This window comes from Balearica regulorum, chromosome Z (genome assembly GCF_011004875.1).
Source record: "Balearica regulorum gibbericeps isolate bBalReg1 chromosome Z, bBalReg1.pri, whole genome shotgun sequence".
Lineage (NCBI taxonomy): Eukaryota > Metazoa > Chordata > Aves > Gruiformes > Gruidae > Balearica > Balearica regulorum.
In genome coordinates, this window is record NC_046220.1 from 42,743,102 (window position 1) to 42,764,610 (window position 21,509).

At 40.4% G+C, this 21,509-nt stretch overlaps 1 protein-coding gene across 3 annotated transcripts in view; it reads left to right on the forward strand.

Moving 5' to 3' along the window:
• Positions 1–10,064, forward strand: part of SLC28A3 (solute carrier family 28 member 3) — a 42,943-nt gene extending 32,879 nt beyond the window's left edge. For 2 of the 3 annotated variants that reach the window (XM_010309523.2, XM_075739692.1), the window contains 6 exons: positions 451–619; positions 2,280–2,477; positions 5,163–5,244; positions 5,880–5,978; positions 7,742–7,865; positions 9,826–10,064. In XM_010309523.2, the coding sequence (XP_010307825.1) occupies positions 451–619; positions 2,280–2,477; positions 5,163–5,244; positions 5,880–5,978; positions 7,742–7,865; positions 9,826–9,940 (787 nt within the window). In that variant the 3' untranslated portion in view covers positions 9,941–10,064. Of the gene's footprint in view, positions 1–450; positions 620–2,279; positions 2,478–5,162; positions 5,245–5,879; positions 5,979–7,741; positions 7,866–9,825 lie in introns of those variants that run through there. The other variant, XM_075739693.1, reaches the window with a different exon arrangement.
• The last annotated feature ends 11,445 nt before the right edge of the window (positions 10,065–21,509 follow it).

A 21,509-nucleotide genomic window follows, 5' to 3' on the forward strand; every position in this document is an offset into this window, starting at 1 on the left:
ATACAAAAGCAGAGGTGGAACAATTATTTCAACAATGATAGCAGCGAACTTGTTGCCCATCTGCAGGGAGACTCACTTGCCTTGAGAATACCAGGCAAAACAAAAAGGCTTGTAAGGAGCTGCTCCTGAACAGCCTGGTCAACTCTGCAACATCTGCCTGCAAAAAGAGCACCGCCTGCTCTCCCACCCCAGTCGTGCCACCGGCAGTCCCAGTACTGAGACCTGATCCTGAGCTTGCCCCACCCCAAATGTGCCAGAATTCATCCTCAGGGCACCAAAAGTACACCCTCCCAGTGGCTCCCGTGAGGATGGCTCATCATTATTTTCCCTATGAGTGAACAGACAGCTTAATTAGTAGATTTCTAATCAAGTCCATGTAACTTTTAGTTCTATGATTTGTTCTTGAATTATAACATGTTCACATTTCTGATTTTCCTTTAATTTATAAAGTGAATCAAACAACCTGTTGGAAGCAGCCAGTCAAGGTGCCTCTACCTCCATCCTGCTGGTGGCAAATATAACCGTGAATCTGATCTCCTTCCTTGCCCTGCTGTCTTTCCTTGACTCAGCCCTCTCTTGGGTGGGCAATCTGTTTGATTACCCACAGCTGAACTTTGAGGTATGGTCTTCAGGTCCCTCATGTAGCTTATATACATGCATAATTTGTCGTTCTCGAATTAAGTGCCTGTGTGGTTTTGTTGTGGGGTTTTTGGTAGGTTTTTTGGGTTTGGATTTTTTTTTTTAAATATGATTTAAACCTGTATATTTTTATGTGTATGTTCTTGAAAAATGAAGAGCCAAAGGAAAATTGTTCCCATATTAATATTTCTGTATACATTAGTCCATGTATAGCTTCCCTCTCTGGTGCTCTTGCTAACCATCTGACTATGTTTACAAGGCATTGTGTGCTAATACCTGCCTCCTCTTCCTTGGCAGTGCAGCAGATCTGTCACCAAGCCATTAACATCTCCTTCAGCACAAACATTAAAGTGGCTTTAGCTTCAGAGAGCCACATCAAGTCCTAAATGCTAACTAGCTTCACTTAGATAAGGACACTGGGGCAAGGCCAGACTTGTCTGAACCCATGCTTTCTCAATACCACTTAGTTCTCAACACAATTAAGTTGTAAAACTGCACCTGAGTAAAGAGGTTTTAAACAGAACTTTTTTTTTTAACCTAGGTCAAGACATCATTTTTGACCCAATGCAACAATCTTGATTCAATAGTTTTGGGCTTTTTGTTTTGCAAGCTCCTAATAAAAGTGCCCTGTGAAACACAGATATAACATTGCGATAAAGGTACTACAGAAGTGAATAGACACTCATAGCTGATGTGGCTTCAGCAATATTAAGATGTTACCTTGCACAGTTTCCACAGATTAGCCCACTGCACAGGCATCCACAGCAGAGAAAACGCACAAGCATGCATACCTCAGCCACACTCATGCCAGGGCTGGTATTTCAATAACTGCTAGATGGAGTAAGATTTGGATAGATAGATAGATAGATAGATAGATAGATAGATAGATAGATAATCCACAAGGAGCTGAGACCCACAGGGATTTTGCATTCACCCATCCATCCCTTTTGAGAGACACTAACCTCTAGCCTTTTGCAGGCAGAGAAACCAACCAGGAGTAGTAACTGCTTAAACACCTCAGTTACATTCACTAAAGACAATCTCACCAAACCCTTTCATAGCTGAAGCTATTTCTCTCTTATATAAAAATAAGCTATTCTGTGATATGCGATTTTTTTTTTTTTTAATTTGCATAAAACTTTTAATGCTAGGAAAAAAAGGTGCAGCTTTAATTATGTCAGATGCATAGCTTTTATGCAGAGACAAGTCTTTGTTTATACCAGTTGGAGTCAAATAACCTGGTAATTAGGCATGTTCATTAACACACTGGATTTAATCAGGGTAAGAAACAGACTTCTCAGTTCTCTTACTAGTTCTTTTAACTGAACCCTCTTTCTTTGCTTCAAACACTATGCCCAGTCTGAAGCCATTGTTGGCAAAAAAGTGCACAGAAACTTTTGTTTTAGGGACATACCTAAATATTTTGTTCTAACTAGATTTTGGGTTAGTCTTTTAAAAATTACTAAGCTTACCTGACTATCAAAAACCTTCATTCTCCAGGCCTGTTGGCGGTAAGAATTCAAGACCAATTTTCCTCTAAAACAAAACCATCCTTATTTTAAGTTTAGAGAACTTATCACAGGCCATTGTACTTTGACCAACCATGTATTTTGACCTGCCTTGTCTTATATATTTTGCAGAACATTTGTGCTTATGTCTTCATGCCATTCTCTTTCATGATGGGGGTAGACTGGGAAGACAGTTTTATTGTCGGTGGACTACTAGGTTACAAAACTTTCTTCAATGAATTTGTGGCTTATGAGCACCTCTCAAAACTGATTCACAACCGAGAGAAGGGTGGGAGCATGTACATTAATGGTGTGAAACAATATATGTCTGTAAGTAATATTTTCATTCTACAGATTTATTGGATCTTATACTTTTCTGCTGAAACTCAACTTATTTTTTAATGTGGGCACAAAGGGATAATGGTGGCATATTACTCAAAAGTGCATTTTTCAGTGACACAGTTCAATCATGAAAATGCAGCATTGCTTTAGAGGCTGCCACGACTGTCATCACACTAGCTATCTCAAACATAGCAAAAGAAATGCATAGTTTGGGTGAACATGCAGTGTCCCATGCGACACTGTGCATAAGACCAAGGCTGTCCTCAAGGTGAGTTTCTTCTTAACATTCTTACCTAGCACTTTGCTATGAGATAGTCTTCAAGGAAAATCCTGGGCAAGAACAGGAGGACCCTCCTGCCCACAGAGGTTTAGCCAAGCATTAAGCTTCAAAAGAGACATTCAGCAAGCTGTAGCTGATGGCAATTAAGATATTACTGGCACACCTCTGCAAGAGGTTATTGTTCCCTGTGCAGAGAACAGTAACACAAGACGTATTGCATTGCATACACCTCCATTGCCGCACTAAGGCCAACCAGTTTTGTCTCAATTGCCAATTAAAGTCAGTTTGCATGAGAATTTCCAGCCAAAGCCCAGGCCCACCTCTCATTCACACGTTCACCCAAATTCATGCAACAGGATACATAATTCCTACTACAATTCACTGAGGAAGAAACCTATAGGATAGCAATAAAAGAGCATGCTAGATGTATGCACAGGAGCAAAGAGCAGTGATCAAGGCTGACCTTTGCAGCCATGACTGTTCCCCCATCTGGCATCCACATGCACAGCTTCTGCTGAATTTGTTCTCGTTCTAAGCACACGCAATGAAAATCATGATATCTGGCTTTATGTCTGCACTGCTCTTCCTCATATCAAGACAGATTGTCACTGTAGAGGACCCTTAATTAGGAAGCATCCTTTTGTACAGCTTTTAATCATCACTTAATCTGGTGTGATGCTGTGGATACCTGCCTTACATACAAACCCAAAAACATGTTCCTGACCACTTGCATTCCTTATTACCAGAACATATTTCACAAGTGGAGGTAGAAAGCCAGGTGGTCTGATCAAATACTCACACGCTTGCCTGAGCATCCATTACCAGTGTTCCTGGAATTCCTGGAAATAGGATCCTGGGCTAGATTGACCTTTCATCTGCCCTGCTATGATCATTCTACGTTCTACAAGGGAATATGGCTCTGAACTCCTGACTGATTTTTTTTTTTTTTTTTAAAATCTGGAAGTCAGCCTTAAATTTTACATCCGAACAACTGTATTTCACCTTTTTTTTTTTTTTTTTTTTTTTTTTTAGGAAGATGTTGTATAGAACTTCCATGTTCACTTCCATGGTAAAAAACTCTGAGATCTAAAAATAATTTTCATTCATAACTCTGGTAAAAATTGCCCAGTAACCATTTTATTTATGGCACAGTAGTTCAGGCGAGAGTGCACTTGACTTCTGCTTTTAATTCCTCTTCAGCTTCAGAACTCTCTCATACATCCAACCACAGATATGCAGTCAGAGTGAGCAAACAAGAGATCTTAACTCCTTCACCTGAGTGAGTAATAAGGCTTCCTGTTTTCAGAGCTGGGAAAGTGCAAATGAAAGTAGGAAAATCACAGTACACAGCCTTTTCTAGGAAAAGCAGACAAGTGGGTACTTGAAAAGCATTTTCCTGCATATGTGCAGAGTTATTGAAAATATCTACAAATTGGTTTTCATAAAACAGGAATAGAAGCAGAGAAACTTCTAATAAACAGGAAACCTGCTATAGCACTCACTCAGATGTCTTCAGCTTGGGCCTAAAATACAGTAAATAGGGGTTCATAGCTGCCATGGGGACAAAAATCCATTTGCTGAGATATGTTGCCTCCTTTCCCAAAATGTTTGAACTGTGTTTGTCTCAAGATTTGCAAGGTTTGTAGCCTGATGTCACCCAAAGTCATTTTGTGTCCTGTGAGGGGTCCCTTCATGGGGCCAAAAGCCAACCCAACCCTGTCTGTGCTCTGAGGTCCAGACTGAGTTGGTGTTGCCCAAGGGTGGGAAGGTGGCTGAAGTCAGGAAGGAAATAAGCTGCTAATGGGGATTCCAAAATCATAATGTCCCTCTGCCTGTTATCATATCAAAGCACCCACTCTCTGGGAGGCCCATTTCCCTTTTTTACCTCTGTGGACAGGGTGGAACATGCACAGAGTAACTTTGCACACAGATCCTTCTGCTTGTTCGGGGACAATGAATAAGAGATACATACCAAAACTTGAGATTTCAACAGTGTTATAGAGGCAGTCCAGCTATGAACAACAAAGCAGAGTTAAAGCTTTCTGACTCATACCTTCAAAAAACCAGCAGCTAAATTGCCACTAGTAAGATAAAACTTATTTTTTGTCTTTAATTACTAGTACTCAATTCAACAAGGTACAGCAACATATATGAATAATAAACCATCATACGGTTTATGAATCCTCACACAGGCAGTGAATATGAAAGCCAGCATGTTTCAGCAAGAGAATGAGCTTACCTTGCTGAAAGCTGCACACCAGGGCAGTAACCAAGCAAACCAGAATGATTTAAGTACTCAGAGCCCTGAGCCACAATGCCATGTTTTCAGACCTCTATCTAAATCAGGACAAGCTGTCTCAAATCATTCAACAGGGTATGTGTTTGTTTTCCAGGTTCGCTCAGAAGTCATTGCCACCTATGCTCTTTGTGGGTTTGCCAACTTCGGTTCCCTGGGACTGGTAATAGGAGGCCTGAGTAAGAACACCTCTCATGGACAATTTATTTGACAAGCAAATCCCAAAGCAAACATCCAGATGAACAGGCTGTGGGCGAAGCTTAGCAGCATTAGGGGCTGAGCAGCTGCTCTGCCAAGACCCAGCACCCAGCTGTGCATGGAAGGGCTCCCAGAGGGGCGCAGGCTTTGGCGTGGAGATACTATGAGATACTGGCAAGGGGAGAGGACCAAGCCCTGCTGATAGGCCTCCCTGTCCAGCCCTCACACTGCAAGCCTGAGCTACTACAGCCCTTGGGCTTCAGGAGGAGCAAGCCATCTCTGTAGCCTACTGGTTTGAAAGACAAAGTTGGCTATTTCCTGTAAAAATGTCACTTGAAAGGGAAAAAAAGGCTTTTCAGATCTTGAGGGAAAAAGAAAAATTAAAAACCCATCTGGGTTCCTCATTGGGTGGCCAGGATTGCTGGTGGCTGCCTTTACCCTGGAGACTGAGTGGTCTCTGCGGTGCCAGCAGTGGGGCAGCACATTTTCCCTCCTTGTTTCTCCTGGTTCAAACCGCAGGGTGGGAATTTCCTCTTGTGGTGGGAGAGCTGGCAGGTTCATCTTCTTTATATCTATATCTATTTATGTTTGACACACAGTTTAATTTTCTTCCTAGCCAGCATTGCTCCCTCAAAAAAAAAGGAAATAGCTGGTGGTGCTTTCAGAGCAATGATTGCGGGAACTGTCGCCTGTTTCATGACAGCCTGTGTTGCAGGTACCGTACCCAAGTTTGGTGTCTCCTACAATCAGTGACCACAGGGTGGCAGTGCGTCCGTTCGAGAGGCACAGCTGGGCAACTCTAGTCACTCAAGCGCTAGTATTTTCCGGTTTTTCAGGATTGAAAGTCAATATGCAACGAAAGATTCCTGAAAACTGGAATATGAAAAGATTTATTTCTTCTGGTTTGGTTTTTTTTTTTTTTTGTGTTGTTAGGCTGTGCATAACACATAACTCATGAACAAATCAAATTATAGATAAATTAGTTACAACCTCTCCTCCACGTTGCTGGCTACAGAAATACAGAAGTTGCTATGGAGCAGAAAAGGAAAAGTGGAATGAAAGGAGGGTGTAACAGAGAAGGAGCAAGGGAGAAGCTGAACAACTTTTTGCCTTAATGTTAAATTGGTATTTTGGGCTGATAGTATTCCCACAGAGTATTTAAATTAATGAAATGGTCCTAAGGTGGGATGCAACAGCAGATCCTTATTTTTAAAGTCTCAACTTCGAGCTAAGTAAAGAGTCACAATGGAACAGCCATTTTAGGGAGGAAATTAAAAAGAGCATAATATTAATGATTCAAATATTAATTAATTGACCAGATATGATTTAGCAGGTAATTTTTTTCCCTGGTATTTAACAATCCCTTTCCCAGCTTTCTTTCCTGAGCATGAGATATGCAGAATTGCATGATGAAGGTTAAAGCACTCGTATTCCTCCAGTGAAGAAAGATCTTGATGTTTTTTGTAGCTGAAAACAGCATGTCTGTTTCTATCACAGCTTCCCTATCCCTTTGTGTTCACTGCAGCAACAGAAATATACACATTTTAAGGATAAGCTGACACTATTTTTTGAAGGTTATAGAACTAGTACACTTGAAATGTCATCAGTCTCACAGCCTTCCATAGTATTTTAATACATGACAATACTCTGTATGGCTAAAGAATTAGGAAGTCTTACTAAAAGGTGTCATTTCACAATCCTGACCTTAAGAATAAAATTGTGAACAGCCACTGGGAAATCTTTACAAAACAATAAAATCTTCTTTGGAAAGAAAATTATATTCCACCCACTCCTGCCATGGCAAATGCTTTCCTTATGCCCAGAAGAAGGTAAAAAAGCCAAGCAATTTCTTGCCCTGATTTCTTGCTTTCAAGCCAAGCAAATTTACTGCCCCAGGTAAGATAAGAACATGTTAAAAATGTGTCCAGGTTTCACAATATTATGTACAAGAAGGAGCTGTCACTTTCATATTTTTGTTTCTCCATTACTGCAATGAATACTGACATTGCTATTTACAGGAGATTTTGGAGAACATCTAGCAAAGCAAAGATAAATAACCATAACTTTCTGCATTTAAAATGATAGGAAATGTCCTGAGTTTGCACTGCTGTAAATGCAGTATAGCTCTATTTTAGTTAAGAAAAGCACACTGGCCCAGCAGCGAGAACACCATCAGCATACCTTTTTAGTAGCATTAAAAGCGGCAGAAAAACAAAATGTTCTAAGTGTAACAGGTTACCATAGTTTAATTTCTACATATAAAAAATGTTTGTGGCTACTCCTTAATCTAGTTCTGTAAAATTATTTGGATTTTTTTTAAAAATCCCACAGTTCAAGGGTTTTGATCTTGCACCTTTGCAGAACCATCTCAGAGGTTTCAGCCAGAACATTTCATCTGATCATGCTCCGGTGACTGACATCTCCGAGTGTTATCTTCCTCTTCGTTAGTCATTGAGAAAATTGTTACTTACTTCACAGGAATGCTGACTGTCCCTGGTCTGGAAGATCCTTGCCACATCTTATTAGGAAACGCCTTCAACTCCACAGATTTCCCTGCCAACAGCACGGAGCTAGTTGAATGCTGCCAGCAACTGTTTACCAGGTATTGAGGAACTTTTTGCCCTTCTGTCAGCATAATTTAGGGAGCTCACATGTTCTTTAAAAGCTGAATTTTATTTTTTGTATTTGGCTTTTTGTTCTTAGGTACTTGCTTTCCATGAACTTTCATCTTTTAAAGAAATTAATAATTTAATGCTGCTGATGTGTTTTCCTTTTCTTGAGCATTTCTGGTACATTCCAAACACAAACAGAACCAACAGAGAACTCAAAGTATGTTTGTCCAAACCTGAGCTTCCCAAAAGGCTGAAGATAGATTATTATGTAGAGACTCAGTGGTCTAGCTCAGGCTCATGTCAAATATTAACGGAAAATAAATCCAAATATTGGAATTAACATAATGTTAACATAGTATCTGAGGACAACTCCAGCTGAAAAAAGCCAGGACCTTTTCTTTCTGCTGTCTGAATCTGGCTGAAGATAATAGTAATCATGCCTATTTACAGAGAAAACTTTACCCATGTTTGAAGTAGAAAAATATTCTGAGTTAAATTGTATTTGATAATTCTCTATCCCAGATAGAGAAGAAAGAAATAATAATATGAAACAAGGAATATATTCAGACATAATTAACACTATCTCACAAACAACCAGAAGTCTATATATTTAGATTATGGCAAGAGCCTTTTAAATTTCTCCTAATGTGCTGGGGTTTTTTCCATTTTCACAACTAACTGCTTTGGAAATAAATACTCCAATTCATCTTTTTTCCATGCTATTGAAAATAGAAGAACTTCATTGTTCTTTTCACATTTCTTTTAGCAAAGACAATGCTCTCAGATTGAGCTTTTACCTACAACAAAAAAGTACAATGTATATGTTACAGTGATGTTGCTGTAATCTAACCTGCAAGAGTTCTCCCGACAAAATCTTCAAATGGGGAAATTTTTCATAATTGTTTTGATTTCACTATATCTGCCCTCACCCCCTTGCTTAACCAAAATAGGGGGTTTGTGTGTCTAGTAGAGAAGTATCTTAGTATCTTGTTAGATCTTCTTAGTATCAAGACTTGTGGAAATTTGAAATTTCTTATGATGTTTAACTCATGTTAGGAATCAAAATTCCAGTTCTAACTTCAGGTAATTTTTTTTTTCTGTATTACTCTTTTGACACATAAATTTCTTCCTTGCATGCCTTGGCATAAAATGTAGCTTTGAATATGGGCATATACAATATGTAAGGTGGCCTTATTTTTATGGTAACATTTTTAGATTTCAAACATTCACAAAAAAGTAATTTTAAAAAATTATCATGTTGGTAACAAGATCACCAGCTTCTGCCTGAACATCAGCTCTTGTATACCACTGCAAGGAATTTCTGTTCCTGCAACCTGAGGTTCCAAATGAGTTTATCATAACATTGAACCAGTGTCAAATACTTTTTCACACAGTAAAAATCACCTGTGATATTGGGTACATTTCTTCATTCATATTTCTTCATCACTCCAACTTTTCCTCATCGCACTAATTTTAATTACCAGGATGCTACAAAGATATGAACTTGCTCTATTTTCACCAGAATCAATGTTGAGCAAATTCTTCTAAGATGCAAAAACCTTGAATAGTGAAGTTAAACCTTCAATCATGTCAGTTATTCAATCATGTCATGAGGCAACAGGACTTTATACAGAAAACCAGGAATCACCCCGATAAAAAGGCAGAACATCTGGTTATGGCACATTGTTCATGTATGGAAAGTCTTTGCTCTGTTTCTTTTCTAATTAAAATTTTAACACATTTAAAGTTGCTTTGGAGAAAGAGTCTGTGTGTGTGTGCGTGTATGTGTGCCTGCGCACATGTGTATGTGCGTGTACACATATACATACATATATGTGTGTGTGTGTGTGTGTGTGTGTGTATTTAGGGAGAGAGAGAGAGAGAGGAAGAGAGAGATTCCCATAAGAGAAAAAGGGTATATCTGATTTCTGCTTTTATCTCCTTCCTCAGTGTAAATCATTCGCAGGAGATCTTCCCTGGAGGAAACAACAGCCTGAGTTACTGGAAAGGATGCTGCCAAATACTGGATCAACCTGCTTTTCATTGCACTTGGATTAAGCCTTAACAGATAGATCATAAATAAGAGCTATGTTCCTTGGTAGAAAGGTAATAAAAAAATTTCCTTTTCCACAACAAGTGTGAACCCCCTCACACCCTTTATTTTTTATTCTTCATCTCTCACCAGTCCAATGCCTCTGACTTCCTTGGAATTACTCATATATAAAAAATATATAAATACATACAATATATACATATACAATGGTATAAATACATCTCTTGCTGCAGATCTCTTCTCCCATTACAGATCAGAATAGAAGAACATTTCCGAGCTTGATTCTCCTGATTTCATTTCTACCCTGAAACTGATGAATCTGTAGAATTAAACTGCTGTAGGCAAGAAGAAAATAAGGTTCAGAGGATTTGACTGCCACTTACAGGAAGTTGTGAACTAGAAATAATATTTAGAATTGACATCCATTCCTAATAGTATTTCTGCTCCTCTTGATATCAGATAAGTGTTTTACTGCATGAAGATAAATGCAGTAAAGATAAATCTCTGCACATTTCTTCTAGTAACTATGGCTGCATGTGAACTGAGCTGCTAACATGTGGGGCATCTCACCAGCTTGGTCACTGAAGCATCCAACTCAGGGACTAGCCACTGTGTGCCCCAGTCTCCCTCCTTCTGCCCATAGAGGTATCCAGGCCACATCTTGATCCAGGAGGTTGGTCCCTGTTTAGAGGTAACTCATGTGAATGGAAGTGACCAAATTCCAAGGAAAGTTTCCTGTATCAATTCTTCTCAATCTTTGTGTTTAACAATTGTGAAAATTGATCCTGGAGTCACCAACCAGGAACTCAGAACAGTATTCCTACCAGAAACAAGAGAACCATGCTGCAAATCAAATGTGGGTAAAATCGTGTCACAATCTGACTACTCCCTGTGAAAGCAACATTAATGGGTCTTGAAGACCTATCAAAGATCCTCCTGAAGAGGAAAATCTGTTATGTTTTTAAGCTTCAGACCTTTCATGGACTCCAAAAGTGAAATGTTCTTTGCAGATTGTTTTGCAAAAGATTGCTATATATATTCCTATCCTATGACACTGTTAATGCCAAAGACTTGGAAAAAAAAAAAAAAAGCTGAGAACTGAAGTACAGGAACATCAGAAAGTCCTAACATGCCCTCCAAATAAAATGGAAATGTGCAGATGAAAATGAATCAGTGTATTCTGATAAAACAATAACTAACTTTTCAATCTTCCATTAATTACTGCAGAATCTGTTCTGGGAAATCCAGATTCATAAACTTAGCTGCCAGTACAGCTATTTTTAGGCGGCATTTATTTGGACTTACTGTAAAAGATGCTAGTTTCCTGTAAAACTCAGTTTATTAACTTAATCTTCTGAAAAATTATAAATGCCAGTATTACTACTACTTGTAATATTTATCACAGGTTTCATATCGTTAGGTGTTCTTCTTTGGCCTCATCCACCTAGATTTAGTAGACTACATGTCAACCTCAGTTTTCAGTGCTTTTAAAGAATGTTGCTAGTCCTGATTATGGCCCGTATACGCTCAAATATTTTATGCAACCTGTCCTAAAGAAACTGCATAGGTTTGGTCCACAATTTTTAGCCAGCGTCCTGGTTATAGCAGGGTTTATCTTTCAAATACGTTTAGAGTCTGAAATAGAGAAATGTATTATTTCAAGGGAAATTAATCAGAAACATTAACTCTCACTGTTCAGCAGAACACCCCCTGTTTATAAGTCATCATTGGCACTCTCTCTCCTTGCTGCTCCCTCGCATGTTCTATTTAATATTAGCCTTTTGAAATGGCTGCTCTTCCCATTCCCACAATTGTAGGCTCATTAAAAGGGCTGCTCTGGCTAGTTAAAACAACCATGCATAAACTTCTGAAAAAGCCTCTCGTATAGCTTGAGGAAGCAATATTCCTCCCACGGGAGAGATGTGGTGTGTTTCTTTGCTTTTTTGGGACTCCTCTATATCACGATTACCTGGAAGGCAATTTTAGCAGAGGATATGTGATATTGCTCTGCCTACACCTGGTCAAAGAGATTGCCCACCTGGTTTGCTGATGGCTTAATCAAAAGATGATATACATGGGACATTGCATCCTAAAGGTAGCAAAAATGCCGTGAAAGCAGGAAGGGATTGCTAACAAGTACCGTCATGACTATTTTCCCTCTGTCTTTGTGATGGTGGTAGGAGTTCAGTGTAGAGGTCTTTATGTCTCTCTCAACACAAAAACGGAACCATGCATTTCACCCACTCATGGTTAACCTGGCAGCTTGGACCCTGAACTATTAGCACACAGGAACACATTTCCAACAACACAACTGCCAGCAACAATGAACCTGCAACACAGACCTGAGAAGAAACATTGATGTAATCGAAGGCTTGCTAGCACTCCATACTTGTGTAGATTCAAAGATCTACATGAACATTTTGGAAACAATGGATTAAATAATAGATTAAGCCTGTGTGGAGGCATCCCTGTTTCAAAGGTTTTGCAAAAAAGGGAGAACTTAACCTGCTTTGTGCTTTCTGGCATGGCAGTGCACAATAGGGTGTAACTAATGAAGATGACAAGTAAATGAAGCACAGGTGGTGTGACTCAATCTTTCACCCTCAGAAGCTACTGGATGCCGGTACGCATCTAATAGTGTTGTGGAGCTTTCACAGGGTGTTAGTTAGTCACTGAAAATCATCAGTAATAATTCCAGGAAAAGTTTTACACAGTTCAGTGTACAACAGTTCCAGGAAACATACACAGTTCCAGGAAACATACTGTGTAGCCTTTATCATGCTCAGAGCATATACAATCAGAAAATTATCCTTAACATAAGACAAGCCCTCTCTGGCCCCAATCTAGAAAAGTACTGAAATATGTAAATGAGGCAAGGTTGGTAGGTAACAGGAATATTTCTATTTTAATTGGCTGAGAGGCAGTTGGAAAAAACAAGCACACCTCTAGAAACAAACTCTTTTTCCAATTCTACATGCTACAGCAGCACTTGCTACCTATATACCTTTGTGAGCATGTGAATAATTGACTATGTCAAAGAGGCAAGTCATATACAGCAAGTTATGGAGCCAAGTTAAGTGTTCTCCAAACCAAGTATCGCCTCTTTCTCACAAAAGACATGAGTAGAGAGCGGCAAGATGCTAAAGATGCAGAATATGAATACCAGTTCTTTTCTTCTGAAGACTGAAACAGTTTTTGCTATGCAATGGTCAGACTGCTTCCCACTATGCAGTGTCTTAAGTCCATGGTTCCCAAATTTTGTGAGTCTATGTATCACTAACAGACCTCCAAATTTCAATTAGATACAGGTAGCTTTAAAGTTGCTTCAGGATGTTGCTTAGAAATGGTGTACAGCTGGAACATCAGCCCCACCAGCAGTGGTAGAAGACAAATCTGTGTCTAGGGCATTGGTGCAGGGCAGAGGAAGCACTCTGCCCATGTCAGGCACGTGGCACGGGGAGCACAGAGCCCTGCTTGGCAGCTGGCAGCACAGGCAGATGTGCCCTGGGGACAGCTGGTGTCAGGCCCTGAGTTTGGAGTTTGTGGGCTCAGTTCACCCGTGTGGGACCATCCTGACTCTGCAAGCAGGATCTCAGAACGTGTAGGCCTGCTGCTATCCTAAGCTGTTATCTCCTATCAAACATAAAAACAAGTGGCAGGTTACAAAACTTTCATGTTTGGGAGACTGAATAAAATTGTCTCATTTACATCAGTCTAAACTTGGAGGATCTTCACAGAAGCTGGAGTTACCATACACTTATACCAGTGTAAATCAGATGAGAATTTGTGTCCTTGGCTTTTATTCTGATTTCAAGCTGGTTTTAAGGTCTATGACTCCATAGGACCCAATGGAAGTCCTTCAATTAATACAATATTGTATAACTATCAGTGCAACTGTACATATGCTTCTCTTTTTTTTTTGTGGAGCTCTGAATCTGGAACCTGAGAATATTCAGAAAAAGAGACTGGTGAAAACCAGTTTACCCCTTTAGCTCAGAACTACTTCTTGATGGTTTTACAGAGGAAAACAAAAAAATCAAAGCATTTTCTTGTTGCTATGGCGTTCTGCAGCATAGGGATTCACTATAGCAACCAGTGCACTACCTCAAAATACATTGATCAAAATGCATGGGTTGCTGTGGTTGCCATAGTTAAAACAGATTTTTTTTTTTGCTATATTGATTGGTGCCTTTGATGTCAGGTGGCTAGAAATGTCAGAGAAATGAGAGCAGCCTACATGAGATTGCTGCATGTTCCCTGCTGGCAAGTTAGATGGCAGTTAAGGACCGCATTTGTCTAGATGAAATGAGAAAATCTTGAGGTTTTATGTGAAAAATTTTGCATGTTACCAGGATTAAATATATATAAGAAATATATAAGAAATGTAAGAAATACTATACTTGGGTCTTGTTGTTTACTTGTTTTTCACATGCTAAGGAAGTGTTCCTACCTCAGCAGCAATTGCATTGCAACATTTGGAGTCCCCATGTTATGGAGAATGGCCCTGTGCCTAGGATAATAAACCTGGATTTGTGTCCACTTGTGAGTTTTGCCCCAGGCCCCATGTATACATGGAAAAGTTTCTCAGCTCTGTGATGTCTCTGTTCCCAATTGGTAAGATGAAGCAGCGGCCTGGAGGTGGTGTTATCAGTTGCAGTTAGACATCAGAAATGGGAGACCAACTTTTGCAGCTGTGGGATCATATACCCGGGAGCTCCCTCCAGCCTGATTCTGTACTGAAAAGTCACAAGGAACTATGCATTACATACCTCGTTTCTGTCAGAGGCTCTTACACATGTATCGAAACAGATACAACTCCACCAATCTGGCACTCTTCCTAAACTGACAGCTCTGGTTCAAATAAAGGAAGCTGACTGTGAATAGGTTCATACCAATGTTACTTGTCCCCTCTAAAGAGACACTATTGCACTGCTGTAGCATCTGAGCTCAAATAACAGCAGGGACATAAAAATATTGGTGCCTTTACCAAACGACTGCTGTTAACATTGCACCATTCCAGTTATGCAAACAGGCGCAGCTGAAGTCAGCTGAGTTACTCTCTGTATTATACATTTACCTTGCATAAGTGTTTGCAGTATCTGGCTTGACCTGGAACTATGTAGGAAAACTTGCAGAACACCCTCGAAACTATCAGTTCTCTCCTTGCGCTGCCTTCACTGCAGTAATACAACCATGGCAGAGCCCAGACTGAGATTTCAGGTCAGGCTTCATTTACCAGCTAAATGTTGCATTCCCAAGCCTCTTACTTCCCTCTTTTCATCCTGGCTTCTTCTGACCACTCCATGGCTCTACACTGTTCACATGTTGCTTTCTGTATGTGCTGGTTTTACTCTTGATCACCTTTGGTTTTGATTTCACGCATCACCACAGGGGTGCTGGAATTTTTCTTTCCTTGGATCGCTAGGTGGCAGAACACAATCAGTAAAAGCACTTCCAAAGACAATGCGTAGAGATACAAGTATCTAGCCCCCAAGTATGGCCTACTTGGGGGTTTTGTTGCTCAAAATTTCAGGTTAAATACTTCTAATAACTACTCCCCATTTTTAGGTAATGTAAAAATATGATGTGCTTTGGCCAAGGTGGTTTGTTTTTAAGGGGCCACTATGGGCGCTTTGTATCGCTCTACTTTTCAGAGTGCCACACAGCCATCTCTGAAAATCATATTTTCTTAAAATGCTGCCTGATGATCCCCTCAGATTTCTTATAACCGTTGTAGATTGTGGTGAAGGATGTTAATGCCTGTCTGTAGTAACCTTAGTGAAAGTAGTAGAATAAATGGTGGGATAAATAAAGGCTTAAATACTGCAAAAACTTGCAACAGATAGTGGTATGGGGAGGGTAGTTGTGCACCCTGCTACAATATCCCCATTCTACTTGGCTGCAGGTAATATGGGGCTAAAGGTTTCTAAAACTCATGCACGGCCCAGAATAGCAACACCAATAACAGTACAAACGTCCATGTCCACCACCGCCCAGCTCTCAGCATGTCCACTGCCTTGGGGCTTGCTGAACACAATAAGGCTTTTCACACGCTGTTGTAGTTTTCCTTAATTGTCTTGTAGAGGTAAGGGAGAGCAGGAGAAATCAGCTCACTGTGGTAAAGAGGGTTAAGAAAAAAACATATTAAGGATGACATACACCATGAGTAGCAGCCCTAGAAAACAGTACCCTTGGAAAGGAGAGGAAGATGATATATTGTGGAGAAAGCAATGACAAGACATCCTTATGAGATGTGACTTAAGTAAATGGCTTATTTCTGGAGTATCAATTGTTGAGGTGTCTGGCAAACTTTATTTACAGGGAAGAACAAAGAGCCTCACTTGCCTTTCAGAGATATTACAACCACTACTCAAGAGCTGAAATACTTATTGCTAAATATGGCAAAGCAATCCACTTCGCAGAACGGTAACCCGCTCACAGTGAGTTGCAAGAGCTTACAGAATTTCAAAGGCTCTTTAAAAGAGACTGAATGGGTATAATCTTCTCAAAACTTAAATAAGAAGGGTTTCTCCATTAATTTCACTCCAGCTGAGAAATGTTTCATCAAACAATGTGAGACAGCAGAGCACTTGCTACCTGCTTTGGGCTCTTCTTCATCTCTCAGGTCTCTGTGTTAATAGGAATGTTCGGGAAAGGCATACACAAAGACAAGGGGATGTGAGCACCTATCCTTCAGAAACCTGAACTGGAATCATTCACAGAACACTCCTGAAAAACACAAAGACTCAAAACCAGAGGCAGTGTGCTGCTGAGACTGGATCAGATCAATCTGACTTGCTTAAGTCAGCTTTTCTTCATATTTCCTAATGTCATTCTATAAACACTGTTGTGTGTGCTTATTGCTGGAGTTAATTAAAACCCTTGTAAGCAGTGGGGGTGGGGGTGGGTAGTGGTGCTTTTACCAATGATGCCCAGATTTGAAAAGGCTCTCTCTTCTGGAACATTGCTCATAAAAGCATTTTCACTTGGACATGAAAGGGAGCATGTTCTCCAAAGACACTTTCAGCTACTTCTCAACAGTACATTTCTGTCCTGCAAACTTTAACTTGATTGTTTCCAGTGAAGAATTTGCCAAATAATAGCCAAAAGGAAAAGATTAAAGTGTTGGTCTAATTCACCACAGTGTTTTCTCTATATTCTTTTTCTTTTCAGGGAAATTCAAGACTTTAAATAGCGATAATTTTCCATTATCTTCCATTATCAAGCTTGCTGCCCAAAGCTCCTTCAAAATATTAGTGCCAACTGGAAGGACTTTTTTCTTCATGTCTAAGTGTATTGCAATAATTAGAAAAATATAATTCTTTATCTAATCATTGCTGTTCTGATCTACAGAGACATCCACTGCAGCTCCTGGAGGGTTCAGTAAAATGCTAAAATTATACAGAACTTGTTACTGCATTAGAAGTCACCCTCACTCCCTTCTTAGTCTCTAAAGAGTCCCTAAAATAGCAATGGGAAGGTGCTTTTAGCTGCATCTAGATTTATTTTTTCTCTGAGACAAGGTCTTTGGTCTGTGCAAACATCTCCCAAAATCCTACAATACAGATATCAGGCAAAACCGGCTTCTGCACTATATGTATATATTCACTTACATGTGTTTAGTTATGTGGCAGAAATATCTTTTAATGTATTTCACTCCCACTAAAACTAAACGAGGCAGTAGCAAACAGTGAGCTGGATGCCTTTTGTGCTTTCTTTCTCACAGTTGTTACAGTTACTTCTGTGCAAATCCAGTCAGGTAATTACTCATTAGCCATCAAAGAGAGAAGTAACCTGATTCCTGAGAACTATTTGAGTTTGCAGCACCAGTAGTCAAGAAAAAAATCTGATCTGATAAACTTGAATCTACCAAAGAAAGTTCCAGTTGAACCAGACCTACTAGCGCTGGCCAAAGCAGAGGAGAATGGTAATTCTTCCCCTGATTTATTTTGAGAAGGGACATTGAGGAAAACAGGTTTCAAAAGACAAAAAATCTCATTTGCAGATTAGCTTTGCCAATATAGACATTTCAGAGAGACAAGGCTTAATCCTGAGGTCTTGGTATAAATGAACCAGGAACTATTCTGATGGCATTGTGAAATATTACTGTTCTTTCTTTAAAGATCATCCCATTTAAGATTCTTGCAAGATCCTCTTATAGGCCCCAGAACAAACTGCAGCTAGATGTCTTTTTCCTGATTGTGACAAAAGAAGACTGTAGGTGATAGCTGTCTTGCTTGATGGCGCTGTTTCTAGCAAAACATATTCTAAAACAGAGTAGGTGTAATTCTGAGTGTATTACTTTCACAGGAGCCATGAAAAAGGCACTAATCTCCATTTTTACTCTGCATTGTACAAACAAACAAACTAAGCATCAGAGAGCTTTTGATCCAATGTTTATAGAATAAGCAGAAAAAGCATGTGGGGAGATCAAGGCAGCAACAGAAACAGGTGCATAAAATAGTAATCATAGTAGCACCATCATAGATAAATTAAAGGCAGTACAAACTAAGTAGCCATTAATGATATAACATAGAGCACATTACAAATTTAACCAGACCTCTTTTCCTAAGTAAGAATATGAATGTATTACACTTTTATTCTATTTGTATAGTGTAGTCCTCAACTGCTTATAAAACAATACACTGCAATCAGCTAATCTCTTCCTTTCACTGCTGTGGCCCACATTCAATGGTCCATGGCTAGGTCTGTGTTGGTCGGCTCCATCACTGGCCATGGATAAGAGCCAAAGTTCTCATTTGCTATCACAGATGGGCCCATGGGGCTTTGTTTCCACCACGGACAAACAACTGCCTCTCAGTGGGTTGGTACTTGAGTTTTATATACATGTGTCTTCTGAAGAGACCCATGTATTGCTTTAGCATCTGTGAGATTATTTGGGGGAAATTTTTTGTTTTAACCAGTGTTGGCAAGAGCCTCTTCATCGCAAGTCTAGATAGACCAGGACTGAAAATGTATGTGTCTGGCACTGCTGCTGGTAGCACCTGTGGAGCTGAAAAGGGGCAATAAGGACAGATTTTTCACAGAAGTGTTTGTAAAGAGAAGGGGGCAGGACACAATAGCTTTGTTTGGGTTTTTTGTTTGCTTAGTTTATAAATAGTCAGCTTGATAATGTTCAAAAGTGAAAGAATATGTCGGGTTTGCAATATCTTATTCAGCTCTCTGCTCTACATTGGGTCTAAGGACTGGCCCATGAGGTGTAGGTGTCTCTGCTAGGTGTGTGATAGTTCTGTGTTAGATCTCCACCATAAACCAATGTAGGTGACACCATTAGAGCTCACCTGACATCTGTGGCAGAAGTTATAGAGCTGCCATTGCTGGAGCACTCCTGCACACAAGCACACAGGACTGAGTCTGTTCTGATGAGGTGGTATATTGGGTTTATGTGGCAAGGTTTTAGTAGTGGCGGGCTGCAGGTTGGCCTCTGTGAGAAGAGACAAAGGCTGCCCCCGTGTCAGATGCAACTGGTTCCAGCCAGCTCCAAAATGGACCCACCACAGGGCACAGCTGAGCCCATCAGCAACGCTGATGGCACCTCTGTGGTAACATTTAAGAAAGAGTAGAAAACACAGTGCATCAATTCTGAGAGAGAGAGGAGCGAGGAAACCATGAGAGAAACAGCCCTGCAGACCCCAAGACCGGTGGAGAAGGAGGGGAGGAGGTGCTCCAGGCACCAGAGCAGAGATTGCCCTGTAGCCTGTGGAAAAGACCATGGTGGAGCTGGTTGCCCCCCTGCAGCCCATGGAGGACCACATCAGAGCAGCTATACACCCTGCAGCCATGCTACAAAAGGTAGACAGTGCTATGAAGGAAGCTGCAGCCCATGGAGATCCCATGTAGGAGCAGGTTTCTGGCAGCATCTACAGCCCGTGAGGGACCCACACTGGAGTAGTCTGTCCCTGAAAGGCTGTATCCCATGAAAAGGACCTACGCTGGAGCAGTTCTTGAAGGATTGGAAAGCAGTCTTAGAGCTGCAGCTGCCATCTCTTCTGGAGGCAAACTCAACACAACATCAAAGCCAGACTGCTAAAGGAGCAGTACGGGCTAAACCGGAAAATTTTTACACCTCTTTGTTGCAGAAAATCCATACTTGCATCTGCCATTCCTTTGTAGCAAGTGAAAAACTGCTTTACTGCTTAAATATAACTTGGGCATGGTTCCCTAGCTTGTTAAAGTACAAAAGGTAGGTCTTGTCATATAACTGTGCCTTACAATGACTGTACATGAAGTCCCCATATTATGCATATGGAAATATTTCCACAGGCTGTCAATGTGCAGCCTATGGAAAAGGTTCAGGCTATGAAATTGGTCTGGATGCCACAGCAGGCAGGACAGGAAAAAGAAAGCAATAAACAAGAAAACTTCTAAGTGTTGTCTATTAAAAAAGAGTCACGAACACCTTAAATGACACTAATGGAAATATTACTGGCCTGTCACTGTATGTTAACCCCCTGCCTAATCAGAAATACAAAACAAACCTATTCAACTATTATTTAACAAAAAATTAGCTACATGAACCAGTCTGAGCTTTCTAATTAGTGTAATTATAATCAATGCTATTTTTCTCATTCTTCTCATACAAACCATAAGATCATGTGAGGATAAAATTCATTATTTTCCATTTCAGCTACTTCAGTTATAATGTGTTCTTGAGTAGCTAAAATCTGGCCAGGAAAGTCTGAGAAGGGAAAAGGACATCTGCAGAGGCAGGTGGTGTTTCTACTCCTGTACCTATTTCTACAGGGCTCAGCAGTGTTGGCAGCAGGGCTGCTCTGTGGTTCCACCCTCACGGGGACTAGACGTGACCAAGCGTGGAGCTGCCACACTGCTGTGAATGTGTCAGATGAGCTGTGTCTTGGGGACAGTTTTTCAAGCATATCACACTTACAGACAGCTTTCATGTGCTCAGCATCAAGCTCTTTGCATCCTGGCACATGTGGCCAAAATGGCCAGAGAGGTCAGAATCCAGAGTCTTGTATCTCTTAAGATTTTGCTTCTTTTCTGATGCTGAAGTGAGATATGAGCCCCTCCAAAACTGATTACCTACCAACTATGTCCCCTGGGTAAGCTCTCCATAGTGCTTATGCTTGTGAGCTGTGGTGGGCTCTGCAGTCAGCCAAGGTCTTTTTCAAATGTGCTTTCCTCTCCAGCATTCTTCTCTTAAAAGTGCCTTAAAAGTTGCTTCAGTTTACCAGTGCATTGGAGTCGTATGATTGTTCCACAAAAGTATGTCTGGAAAAAAATTAATTTTAAAGAACAACAAACAAACCAGCAAGGATGGCATGGGACATGTAGGATCAAATGAGGAACATTCCCTGTGGTGAAAGTCCATGAGACTGTTTTCTGCCTCTCATCCATCAGTAATGGAGGATCTCCAAAAGACTACTGCCTACTCCTCTGGATTTCAGGTCCAGGCAAGCAAAGCAGAAATTCAAGGATTTCTGAAGGGAATGTAGAGCTTCCCTACGTTACAGAGTTTATTATTACAGGATACGCTCTAGAGACAACTACTACAAGTGAAAAAGTGAAATCTCCAGACTGAAGGATCCTAACCACTATC